This window comes from Rhinolophus sinicus, linkage group LG06, assembly GCF_036562045.2.
Source record: "Rhinolophus sinicus isolate RSC01 linkage group LG06, ASM3656204v1, whole genome shotgun sequence".
Taxonomy (NCBI): Eukaryota; Metazoa; Chordata; class Mammalia; order Chiroptera; family Rhinolophidae; genus Rhinolophus; species Rhinolophus sinicus.
This window is the reverse complement of record NC_133756.1, coordinates 118,896,047-118,909,301: the sequence shown is the minus strand read 5'-3', so window position 1 is coordinate 118,909,301 and position 13,255 is coordinate 118,896,047. Positions and strand designations below refer to the sequence as shown.

Below are 13,255 nucleotides of genomic sequence, written 5' to 3'. Positions count from 1 at the left end.
AATTGACTGATGTTTCTCCTGTCAACTGTCTCCCATCTACCCTCATCTTCCAAGATTTGTTGAAATTTCTTATTCATTAAGAGCTCTTGGCTCCTCTCCTGCCCTATTCCTTGGTATGGGGGCATTACAACATTTCACTCCTTTGTTATCATTATAATGTTTCTCTTTGGGGATGTGTGGAAGGGAGAGGGAGAGATGTTCTGGTATGTGCTTACTTGACCAGGAAGCCCCTCCTCCCAAATTTAGTTCAGAAAACGACTGTTTTCCTTTAGTTAAAAAAAATGGTTATTGTGTATTCAGTGCCAGGGAAATCATGGTACCTCTGCCTCTATGGAACTTCAAGTGTGGAGGGGAGATACACATTTCCATCCAGTGCCATGAGAGGGGTCTTGGTGACACCGGGATGAAGTGTTTTCCTTGGTTAAGGCAAGAGGTTACAGAACTGGAAATAGAATTAAGAACTAATTGTGTCACTGTGAGTACTCAAATTCCTTGTCTTTGGCTTCCTTCCTCACTGCATAAACTTTCCTCCTACCACTGCAACACATCGTAACACAGCTTTCTTAATACCTTCAGAAAAATGGGTGCTTGGTTTGGTTTGACTTTTCTTTTGCTTGCCTGAGCGCCCGTCATGTTCTAGCCTCCCAGAGATGGGTTATTAGCTGGACTACTTTTTCTCAGCGTTTCTGTCTCTTGTGTCCCGTAGCTTATAAAGTTTTAGGGCCCGTTTCATACTTGAAGTGTATAATTTATTGTTTCATTCTGGCTCTTGTTCTGCTTCACCTCTTCAGGTCATTTGGCCTTGAACCCGCCACTGTCATAATTTTTAACACTGACCTAATCAGTTGGGAGAATTTCAGATCCAAGGCTTGTGCTGAGAGTTTGAATACTGCCAGGAGACTCAGGGAGCAGGTGAAGCTAAGCAGCTACCCAGTCCCTTGACCAGCAATTTGTGGTGATTAAGCAATAGGTCAGCTGAGGATTTTCACTTCCCTTCCCATGGGCCTTATACTGAGACCACTGTTTCTGGAACTATTTAGAAATGATGGGGTCCCTCTTGTGGTACTCTCTTCTCGGGTGATACCACTTCCATAGCAGTGTTTCTTTCCAGAAAGTGTTCTGCTCATCTCAGCGCAGCCAAACAAGCCTCATCAGTGGGGCAGTCTCTAGAAGCAGTTCCCATACAGCATGTCAAGCATGTCTTAGAGCTGTAACTGTGACCATTGCAAAGATGACCCCTCCCTCCTCCCTCCCACCAAGGGTTATGCTCTTAACATCAGCTGGAAAGTTTCAGGCTCACAAACTTCTCAAGTGATTGCAAATAGTCCTCAGACCACAGTCACAGAGACGCTGGCACGGACCGTTTGGTATAATCTGAGCATTATCTCCACTTACTCGATCTTAAGAGACAGTGTCTGGTCCGGAATGGTAAGGCAGCATGCGATAGTTGGAGTAGTAAGGCTGAGGGATCAGACTGACTTGGGTTTAAAACCTTCTGCCTCAGTTGCAGGTTCTTTGACCTTGGCAAGTTAAGCTCTCTAAACCTCTGTTTACTCAGATCTAATGTGTGGGTAATAATATTTGTCTCTTAGGGTTGTTGTGAGGATAAAGTAAAACAAGTGATAGACATGACTCATAGTAGGTGATCAGTGAATATTTATAAAACAACATCCTACCCTGATTTATCTGTAAAGTAAAAAGTTTAGCTAAGATAATCTCTAAAAGTACATTCCAGCTCTAATAATTCTCAATTCTCTGATTTTCTTTGTATAATAAAATGTAGGAGTATATTTTAAAGATATATAACTGTAGAGTCTGTGGTTGTCATGAATTACTGCTTGCAAAATGTCCTTTGTTGGCCGTGGAAACTTAGCCAGTGGAGAAGGTGATGTACCAGATAGTGGCGTAGCTCTCTTATCTCCTTTTGTCTCGTTATTTCAGTCATACCAGATTCTCCGGGGGTTTATGAAGCTGAGTCACCCTCGCCCCCACCGCCTGCATCTCCGCCTCCTGAACCGCTGCCTCCGGCTGAGCCAGAGCCTCCTATAAAGGTACAACTTCACTGGGATGGTTGCTTTTCCATGGGTCTTTTTTCACCCAAGGACCTAAACCTAAATCAGTTCTCTGCCGTGTGCTTCACAGATGCCAGTAGGTGGCTTTTGCCTCATTCTGCATTCTTGTAGCTCATACAGAATAGACACTCCCTCTCTTCTCGCCTGAAGTGAGATTTCAACTGTAGGGAAAAGTCTCAGGAAGGTTGCAGAGGTAGATCCTGGAAGCTGTGTGGGGTTTCGTGATCTCCGGCACTGGGGCTGCTGTGCCAACAACTCCTGTTGGAATTGTGCAAAGGAGGTCTTGCCTGCGTCAGAGCAAAGTGTGTGAAAGATACAGAACAAACAACTTGTGCACATTGGTTGCTCTTCAGAAGGTCTTCTGGAAAGGGGCTAAATAAGAAAAGCTGGCAACAAATGGGGAAATGTGGTTTTGAGCGATGTTCAGCAGCATCGTGTCTACATCTATTGGTGTAGAAAAGGAGTTGAGAAGATGGGTGCTGACAAGTTCTTGTTTTTCCTTTATGACTATCAGTTTTCCTTAATATATTAAGACTGTCATTTGTATTTTGCATTAATCTCTTCATTTGTTGAAGAGAAAATGGGATTAAAGACCAGTGGAGATGAACGGAAATTGGTATTGGGAATACCAGCCTAAGACTAAGTTGTATCGGTGTAGAGTTGCAGTGTCAAGGCTGAAACAGCAGGTATCTCCAGCGAGCACAGATGCCATGGAAACCCGGGTCTGGTTTAGGGGCCTTCCCTGTGCGCTCCCGGTACGTCTCCCCAGCTGCCATTAGAGCCCTTACCACAGTGGATTGCAGTGGTCTGTTTCCCTCGTCTTTCTCCTCCACGGCGGTCCTTGTCTTATTCATCCTTTTAACTTGTGGTGCCTGCAGTACCCACAGGTTTTTACTCAACATATTACTTTTCTTCTCAGAAACAATGAAATGTCAAGTCTGCATATACAATAAGCATAACTTACCTTTTTGGTAGGGAGGGCTGTTCCCCTAAAAGGAAATGTGTAGAATTCCTTGTTCAAATTTTTATCATCATGGAATAGTAGAGGTTGATTATTACAAATTGAAAAGCTTTTGTTATTTTTCTCTAATTGCACGGTCACCTTCATGTTGTAACTTCCGATCTTCCTCTGATCTTTTAGAGCTTAAGTGGAGAAAACAAAAGAAAACGAAAGCGTGTGCTGAAATCTAAAAACTTTGTGGACGACGAAGGCTGCATGGGTAAGAAGGATTTGGGGCTCCAAATCTAGAGATAGCATTATTACCATGGAGAGGCACCACAATCCTTTATAGAGCAGCGTCCGTGAGACTTTAATATGTGTGTGACTCACCCCCATGTGACACCGTCCTGCTCGTCTGGCCCAGACTTTGAGTAGCAGAGTATAGAGACCGTTCTGAGAGAGGTTAGAACACTTGGGTTCTTGTTAGGGCCGTACACTGTAAAAATAAGCTTTGAGATCTTGGATGAAAGTTAGGTCACCTCTGGTGGGGAGTTCTTTGATCTGTGGAATGGAGGTGAAATATCTATTTTGCCTGTATGTGGGGTTGTGAAGAGTCAGGTAAGGTAATATATCTAAAAACACTTTCAAGATGGAAACCACAATACTAAATTAAGATGATGTTATCACAGATGTTGAGAAACTTTTTTTTTTTTTAGAATGGTCATTTTATACATTTGAACAGTGGAAAAGAAGCTCCAAAGATGATTAAGCTCTGAGTAGAGTGTCACAAGTCTTTGGTATTTTGTCCCATTTGTTCTTCACAGAGATATAACTTCCAAGTCACTTCCTTAATGTTTCCTATTTGTAAGGCCTGCTAGGTACAAATATGTGCTTTTTATGGAGGCCTAGAGGGGAATAGAATTTAGGCTTTGAGACAACCTAAGTGTCCATTGACAGATGAACGGATAAAGAAATTGTGGTATGTATGTATATATGTATATATGTATGTGTACACACACACACGGTGCCAAAAAAGTATATACACATTTTAAGAAAGGAAACAACTATTAAAATTACGCTGATGGTAACCACTTTGAGCACCTCTTGTAATTGCAGAAGTCAAACGTGACTTGTATTCATCTTTCGTTATCTGTATGTATGAGTGTTACACAATTTTAATACAATTTTCCTTTCTTATAATGTATAATACAGTATTCCTTAAAATGTGTATACTTTTTTTTTTGGCACTGTGTGTGTGTGTGTGTGTGTGTGTGTGTGTGTGTGTGGAGAGAGGTAGAGAAAAAGAGAGAGAGAGAGAGAGAGAGAAAAGCATGCTTCAAACTTTAATATGCTGTGTGCACACACACCCCAGATTATTCAGCAATTATAAAAACAAGGAAAGCTTGTCATTTGCAACAACATGGATGGACCTAGAGGGTGTTGTGCTAAGTGAAATAAGTCAGACAGGAAAAGACAAATACTGTACTCATATGATCTCATTTACATGTGGAACCTAAAAGATAAAGGGATCAGATTTGTGGTTACCAGAGGCTGGAGTGGGGGGAGGGGGACTAGGAGACATGGTTAAAAGGTACTAACTTCCAGTTACAACATAAGTAAGTACTAGGGGTGTACAGTGTGGTGACTGTAGTTAACACCGTTGTACGATTATGTGAAAGTTGTTTAGAGTCAATCCTAGTTCTTTTGAAAAGGAAAAAAAACTTTGCCTTCTCTTTTTATTTGATCTATATGAGATGATAGATGCTAACTAAATTTATAGCGGTAATCATTTCACAATACGAGTATATGTAAGTCAAACCATTATGCTGTATACTATACAGTGGTGTATTTTAATTATATCTCAGTAAAACCGGAGAATATGTATAGTTAACATTAAAAAAAAGAATTCAGACTTTAAGTGATTGGCTGATTCTTCAGCCATGTTGTAGCTTGTTCTGCCTTTTCCACAATTGAACCAGACTTTTGTGGGGCTTTTAGGATTTAGCCTTGAGGTCCTGGAACAGTATTTCTCTATTTGAAAGAGTTGTGGGTTTAGCCTCTTAAATGTCTTTTAGTTGGATAGCCCATATTGTCATTTCTTCTTTCCTATAGCACATGCCATAGCTTGGCTCTCCTAGAGAAGTATTTTTTCCCTTTCTTGATTTTCCTTGTTCAAATTTTTGTCTAAAAATATTGACTCTGATGAATCAGCTTTTCCTAAGCAATGTGGTTTTTAAAACTAGTGAAGGTATCTTACCGGTTGTGAGCCTTGTCCCATTACCTCCCACCCCCCACTCCTCTGAAAAGGCCTCTGCCATTTCAATGGCCACATATGATCAGGGGAATAAAATTCCTTCCATGTGGAAATTCTGTCTTTTCAATGCCAAATTGATTGTGAGCCTGTGAATTCTGGACTTGGAGTAGTCTGTTTTGTTTTGTTTTGTTTTCAGTCTTCTCACGGTGCATTTTCAAGCTTCTAGATTTGACTGTTGGTGGTCATATATATATTTTCTGTTGAATTTCTTAATCTGTTTTTCTTTCGAATTAAGAGGACAAAAGCATCAGTGCTAGTTTTTTCCTCCTCCTCCTACCCCAAAAGAAAAATATCAGATGCATTGTTGTGCGAGTTCGTTGGGAATTGTGGCTAATTCCCTATTGTCTTGGCCAGGTGTAGATGTGGGCTTTTTCTGCAGTGCTCTCTCCAGACAGGACTATTAAGAGCCTTGGATGCAACAATGAAAACTGTGCTCACATAGCACTTTAAAAAAAAAAAAAAAAAGGTTTTTAGTCCAAACTCAACCGAATGAATCTTGGCTCCTGTGCCCAACAAAGGCGCTCTGCTTTCCTCTCTACTCAGCCTGCACAGATGTGTCGGCACTGGGGGCTTGCCCTGTCCTTTGCTGGAACAGAATTGGTCTGTGGGTTGAGAAAGCTGGTCTTTTCCTCTCTGTGAGTTTGCTGCAGGCACTCAGAATTGGGCCTCTGAGATAAGTTTGTGGTGGACTTCTGGGCAAGGTGGATTTCTGAGAACAAAACAATTGATGGAAAAGAATTCTGTTACCCATGCGAACTGGGCCTCTTTTGATAGCATCCCAGAAAAGTGGCATGGCGTTCAGCTAAAATAAAGATCCTGTATTTTTAAGTTGAAATCTCCTTTGTCCTGCAGTTTGAAGGAGCTGCAGCTTTGAATACAGAAATGCTCCTTTCAGCTTGTAAAGTGTACCAAGTGTGCTGATGGAGAAATTTTGTTGGTGCTGCCCTGACTGGTTTTTAACTCCCCCACGCAATGCATTGCACAAAATCGCCAATGGGACAATCCGTGGTTTCGTTAATAAGTAATGAAATAATGAGCTATTTGATGCTGGAGTTGAATATTGTAGACATGCTGCCATTTGCATACAGAATATAGTTTATGAAGGAGCAAGCCTATACCATCCACTAGTAGTGAGTCGTGTCTGTATCTATAGATGGCTCTTCAGATTCTCTCGGACTTTGAGATACTGAGTAAATAACAGCTCATAATTTTGTTCCCATACTCCAGTTACATAATGCTTTTGAAGTTGTGTATGAGATGGGGACAGTGTTATGGGGCCGTAATTGCTGAACTGATAGGTATATACCATGGAAATTCCCTAAGTGTCTTAAAGGAACATTTCTCAAACTTTGCTGAGTATATGCATTGCTTGAAGATCTTGCCAAAATTCCAATTCTGATTTAGTAGGCTGGGTTGGCACCTGAGCTTCTGCATTTCTAATAAGCTCCTAGGAGAGTCTAATGCCTTCTGCTCTGTGGAGCACAGGTGACAGTAGGAAGGCCACCTAATATATATTTAACCTATCAGTGTTTTTAGCCGCTAAGTTGGCAGGAGTCAGCAAAGTAAATTCTAGGCTCTTGAAAGTAATGACAAATCCTAGGAACTCTTAGGGAGGGGACTGTTCATTATGTAACCTTAATGGCATTGGAAAGGTAAGGTGAAAGAATACTCCAATGGCAACAGCCTGTGGACCTTCAGCACGGCCGTTGTGAAGGAAAAACTAGCACTGAAGGGCGCTTGCCACGGATGACCTCGCGCGCCTGTATGTTCTGGGAGGAAACATATGCCCATTTTACAGGAGAGGAAAGAAAAGTGATTCTCGGGTCCCTGCCCTACAGCGGCAGCGGCGCCTGAGGACATGTTAGGAAAGCAGCTTCTCAGGTCCATTCCAGACCTCCTGATACCGAAACTGGAAAAAGAGCCTGGCAGTCTGTGTTGTAACAAGCCCCCCTGGGTGATTCTGATGCCCGTTCAAGTTTGAGATTCTATAAATGGCAGACTAGATATTAGAACCGAGATAAATTTGATTCCAAAACCTATGCCGCTAGAACAATTTGATTAATATATTTTATTAGAAAGACATGATCAATAATTAAGAGCTTAAAACTATCATTGTTCTTAAATGTGAAAAAATTCCTTTCACTGTAATCATTTGAACGTTATGCATATTGGCTTACTCTATTCATCTAAGAAAAGATGTTTTTCTTTACTGCTTCTTCGTCAATTTCTGCAGCCAGGAAGGCTGAGAAAGAATTAGATGGCATTGGTTATATCGCTGCTTCAGCTCTCTAAGGTCAGAGGAAGGTGGCATGGAACTGTTTCTTGTGGTTGGTGTAGGCATTGCGGCAACGTTGGAGAGACACCTTCATCAATTCTGTGACCTCATTGTCGGAAGCCATTGTCTGTGCCCTTTGGGGCTTCCTCACAATGACTGCTCACTGCTATAATTCTTTTCAAAGTTTTCACTGGGGAGGGTTCAGGGAGTTTTATTGGCAGGGGAGAAGGTGTAAAATATGCCTTTGGCTGATAGGGAGTAAGAATTGGTAACTATGTTTCTCATTTTATCATTTTCCTTCCTTAAAACGGTCAAGCTTGTCATCTGATAGAGTTTGCTTGGGACAGTTATCTTCATGATGTAGACCACTAAATCTTGGGTTAATTAGCAGTCGTTCAGACCTAAGAACCAAACAACTGAGTTACCTCCCATTCTCTGTACTTAGGATGTGCAGAGAGTGGGTGACATTAGGATAGAGCAAGTTGGGAGGGTCCATGGTGGCGAGCCTAGCTAGACAGGATGGAGACTGGCAAATAGGGCAGAGACTGAGACCAGGAAAACAAGCAATGGAAATAGGCAGGCACTGTGGGTCAGGGAGGGGAGCTCAAAGAAGTCAGTCAAAATATGGGGGTAGAAGTAGGTGTCTGAGGTACAGACAGTACCGTTTGAACTCAGGAAGTTAGCTAACACAGACACGGGCAGGATTCGGACAGTCAAATGATAAGGGCCCGTTTAAAAGCATAGGACATAGCAGTGAGGAAAGCTGGGTGAATGTTTTGATTCTAAGCCCCAACTAGAGGCTGTGTCAACTCAAGATACCACGTACTTCCTACCTGGGGCTTGATCTGATCTCCCAGTGGGAAAAAGTTTTGGTAGAAGATGAGCACACCTCCTTTGATCAGAGGGTCTGAGGGCCCTGGGTGAACGAGACATCTCATTCTCTTGATAGAATCGTGTTCTAAATGGCTCAACCCATTTTTCCCTTCTCCAACCAGTCACTGAAAAAGTCTACGAAAGTGAATCGTGCACAGATAGCGAAGAGGAACCGAAGATGAAGACATCCTCCATACACAGGCCCCCAACCATGGCTGTGAAAAAAGAACCCAAAGAGGAACGAAAGGGCCCCAAGAAAGGGACTGCTGCTCTGGGCAAAGCCAATAGACAAGTGTCCATTACTGGCTTCTTCCAGAGGAAGTGAGCTGCCATCTCTGTTAGGTCAGACATGGAGTGGTCAGGGAGAAGACCAAGACATACAGACTCTCACTTACTGTGTAAGTTCATCCAACGCCACGCCTCACCTATGTCAGAAAACTTCTTCCATCCTGCAAGATGTCTACCGTTGGTTTGTAACCAAAAGGAAATCACCTGGAAGCAAGGGGCAAAAGTATTTAAAAAGCTGGTACCTCCTAATGACATTTTTTAAGCACAATCTTTGACCTGTCAGGAGAATTTACTCCAAAAAAAAAAGTTAGAACAGGTTTCAGAATTCTCACTGAAGCCGTTTAGTGGCGAATTCTCTGCACCCCACCTACCCTTGCCCTGATCCGCTTATGGCTCAGGGGGTTCCTCCTCGTTCCTTTGTATTCTGTGGACTTGTGTGTGTATTCTTTTATCCCTGAATTTTACTGAATGTGTTTACAACTCCCCGTCATCCCTTCCCCACTACCACAGTTCTGTTTGCAGCTGTTTTTTGTAAATCTCTTAACTTGGTTGGACTAAAGGCTGAAACAAAAATCTCCCTGTAATCCTCTTTTCCTCCATCAGAAAGTACACTGACACCCGGCTGCATAGCAGCACATTACTTGTGTTCTACCCCTTTCAGAAAAGCTCTCTAGACCTTCTCTGGCAATTAGTGGTTAGGGAAACGCCTCAGGCACAGCACAAATAGAAATGTAATGTATTCAACTCCACCAGAAATTACTTAGAGTCAGCATTGAGGGTGTTAGAGGCTGTCATGGTAGTGACACAGGGTGTGCTTTATACCGTCGGTGATTTTTGTCTCCTCCCCTCTTTCCCACTTTCAATACCTAGAGGGAGAAACCTATAGAATGAAATAAAGGCTGAAAAGAGAAAACCCTTACTACATGCAGTATACAATAGTTAAGTAAAATTTCTTTTTCTCAAGGAAATTGAACATTCAGAAACAGCAATTTCCCAGGAGGGTCATGAGGAAGAACGAAGCACACATTTATAATATAGGTGTTATTCCTCGGCATTTTTAACCCTCCCATTTGCCTAAAACTCTAGGCTCCCCAAGAAGAGGTGGAGTGACTAAGTTGTAAGTAGGTGTAAACTACTAGTAATAAGTGAAACATTTTCATTTGTGACTTAAGGAAACTCATTCATTCCAGTGATGAGTTTAGCAACTTCCATTATGGCTGCACAGTGGGCTCAGTAGACCGAGGTCATGCTGCGGAGGTCTTGCACAGCGAGCTCTGGGGAAAGGAACGCAAGCTCAGCTGCTGGTGTGACTCACTGTGACCAGACGAGGGGTGTCTGACTTGCCCCTTTCACCTTAGCCTAGTGTGTGTCCTAAGGGACAGTCAGCCATCTACTGGTTCAAGTTAGGATTATGACTACCCTTGGATTAACAGTTTCTTGTTTTTTTAATTTTTATTGGGTAGCTGTTTTTTCCAGGACCCATCAGCTCCAAGTCAAGTCGTTGTCCTTCAATCTAATTGTGGAGGGCGCAGCTCAGCTCCAAGTCCAGTCGCCATTTTCAATCTAGTTGCAGGGGGTGCAGCCCACCATCCCATGTGGGAATCAAACCAGCAACCTTGTTAAGAGCTCGCTCTCTATAACCAACTGAGCTAACTGGCTGCCCCAATAGCAGTTTCTTTACGAACTGTCACCCAGCGCTCTCAAGCCAGGCACCCAATGGACTCAAGACCACAGGATTGGGAGATGGCCTTGGCATTACGTCTAGGACTTGAAAAGGCAGAGGCTTTGTGTGCAGCAGGTTGAGTAAAGGTTTGACATATTCCAAACACCTTTCTCTTTTTCAATGGAAAAGGTGGAGAGAAGGATGGAATACCTGGATTTAAAACCTTTTCAAACAACTTCTGGAGAGGAATCAAGGAAAATGTAGTCATTTTTCTAAATGGAAATGAAAACTTAAATTCAGTCTTTTTAAAATTATTATGCTGAGATGCTAATAAACTAAATTTTGAATTGGAAAAGTCTGGTGCTGGTTGGAAGGATAATGCAAATCCTGTGATTGTGATCCTGTGAGCACTATGCCCAGAATGCTGCCTAAACTCTGAGCTGTCTGCAAGACTTAGTAAGTGGTGGCTTTTTCTTCTTTTTATACAAAACTACCATGTTATCCACATGAGTTAAATAAACTTGAGAAGTTGTTTTAAAACAGTGCTTCGAACTGAATGTCTGATGAGTCTGTTATTTGACAGGATGGCAATAGTGTGCAATTATTTAAGCTGAACAGGAACACGGCTGGTTTTTAGTTTATATTGTTAAAACTGCATACCCATAGTCTGAGATGGACAAGTTATTTGCTGCCTTCATCATATTTTCAGCCCTGTGGGAAATCTTAGTTCCAGCCAACTTCATTTTTTAGTTCATTTAGAAGAAAATCTACTCCTGATTTTGCACATTGTATTAGTTTGGCTTCACCACTTGCTAACTATGTGACCTTGGGCAAATTCCTTAGCCTCAGGTTCTTTACCAAAAGAGAGCTAAAAGGAGTTACCATAAATTGTGATGACTGAATGTATATGTAGCATAAATTCAGTATTCAGCACACAGTGCTCAGTACATAGGTGCTCTACAAATGGTGGCGACCTTCCTGATGTCATAAATGATGCATTCAGCTACCAGTGTTATCAAGGATGTGGCACATATACTCTTTCCAAGTCATCATTCTGGCTATAAATGTGATCCAAAGGGGGAAGATAGTTGCCCTATTTTATGGCAGGTTTTAGAAAAATTAGATATTATCTTATTGAAAGATTCATAGATTGCTTCATTCACTATTCATGAAAACATTTATTGTGTCTACTATGTGTCAGGTCTCTGACCTGGGCACTAGAGGATATAATAGAATCCTAGGATGTGGCACTGTTCTGAGGATCTAGTGGAAGAGCCAAGCCAGTAAAATGAAATTATAATGTCATATGATGAGTGTGGCAGTAGCACAGAGTCCTCAGCTCATAGGAGGGAAGGTATGGAACAAGTCTTCCTGGAGGAAAGGAATACAAGTTTTTGAAGGATGAGTAGGGTTTTACCAAGTGGAATGGAAAGGATTTTCTAGGCAGAGGAACATGGCTTCTGGGGGCGGTGAGGGACCAGAATTTGGGAATAGGGAGGAAAATATATTGAGAAATGAAGTTTGGGTCCTGCTAAGGAGTCTAGATTTTATTTGAAGACTATGAGGGCCAAGTGAAGAATTTTGAGACAAGGAATAACATTAGAAGTTGATTCTCATTTAAGAGACAGGTCCAAGAAGGCAGCACGTAGAAGGACACTAAACTCGCCCCCTCTCACAAGCACACTGAAGTATACACCTACATAGACAGCAATTCCTCCTGAAAGACAACTGAAGGCTGATGGAACAGCTTCTGCACAACATGAAAGAGGCCAAATAGAGAAGGCTGGGAAACCATGGGAGCTCTGTGGGATCTGCAGGAACTCTCCAGAATTGGAGGAGCCAGTGAGCACCATTGTTTACGTCCCCTTCCACCTCTTGTAGGATGGGCAGGGGCTTTATCCAGGTCCTCGGGCCTACCTGCAAGATAGCTGCAACATGCAGCCTGGAGCCCATTTCAACCCAAAGGGAGCAAGCAGGACCAACAGGGCGTCACCACATGAATCTGACCTCCCTGGCCAGAGCCGCTTTAGCTCGGCAAACCAGCACCCGCCTGGCTCCAATTGGCCTCCAATAACTATCCAGCACACACACTCTACACAGATGTACTTCTACATGAGATCACTTTCTCCACAACAAATGAGAGACCTAGAAAAGACGGGACTGTGGGAGTTCTCCAGGAGCTGCGGAAATTCTCCAGGATCAGAAGTGCTGGTGAGCACCATTGTTTACCTTCTTCTCTACCTCAATAGGGCATGCAGGAGCTCTATCCAAGTTCCCTGACCTACCTGCAAGACCTCACAGTGAGTTCCTAGCCACATCACCCAGAACTCATTTTGTCTTTGAGCAAAGGGAGCAGGCAGGATCAATAGGATATTACTACATGCACCTGGCCTCCTTGCCCAGAGCCGCTCCAGACGAGTAGGCTGGCACCTAATGTACCATAGGCACCCACTTGGATCTGATCAGCTTGCCAAAATTACCCCAGTCTATACAGATATCACTTCTACACAAGGACAATTTTTCAAGACTGGGAGAGATAGGTATTTTGTCTAATTCACATAAACACAGAAAGTCAAACAAAATGAGACGGTAGAAGAATATCTCTCAAATGAAAGGACAAAAATCCCCAGGGGATAAGTAACTTGCCTGATAAAGAATTTAAACAGTCATAAGGATGCTCAACAAACTTGACAATGGAATAGAGGAATTTAGAGAGACATTCAACAAAGAGTTAGAAAGTATAATAAAGAACCAAGCAGACCTGAAGAATACAATAACTAAAATGAAAAATATTCTCAAAGAAATCAACAGCAGATTAGCTAATATAGAA

General features: G+C 42.4%; 1 protein-coding gene across 3 annotated transcripts in view; it reads left to right on the top strand.

Annotated features, from left to right (window-relative positions):
• Positions 1-10,970, top strand: part of POLD3 (DNA polymerase delta 3, accessory subunit) — a 44,857-nt gene extending 33,887 nt beyond the window's left edge. For all 3 annotated transcript variants that reach the window (XM_019744423.2, XM_019744422.2, XM_074335773.1), the window contains 3 exons: positions 1,942-2,051; positions 3,214-3,292; positions 8,597-10,970. In XM_019744423.2, coding sequence (XP_019599982.1) covers positions 1,942-2,051; positions 3,214-3,292; positions 8,597-8,799 — 392 coding nt within the window. In that variant the 3' untranslated portion in view covers positions 8,800-10,970. The remainder of the gene's footprint in view (positions 1-1,941; positions 2,052-3,213; positions 3,293-8,596) is intronic.
• The last annotated feature ends 2,285 nt before the right edge of the window (positions 10,971-13,255 follow it).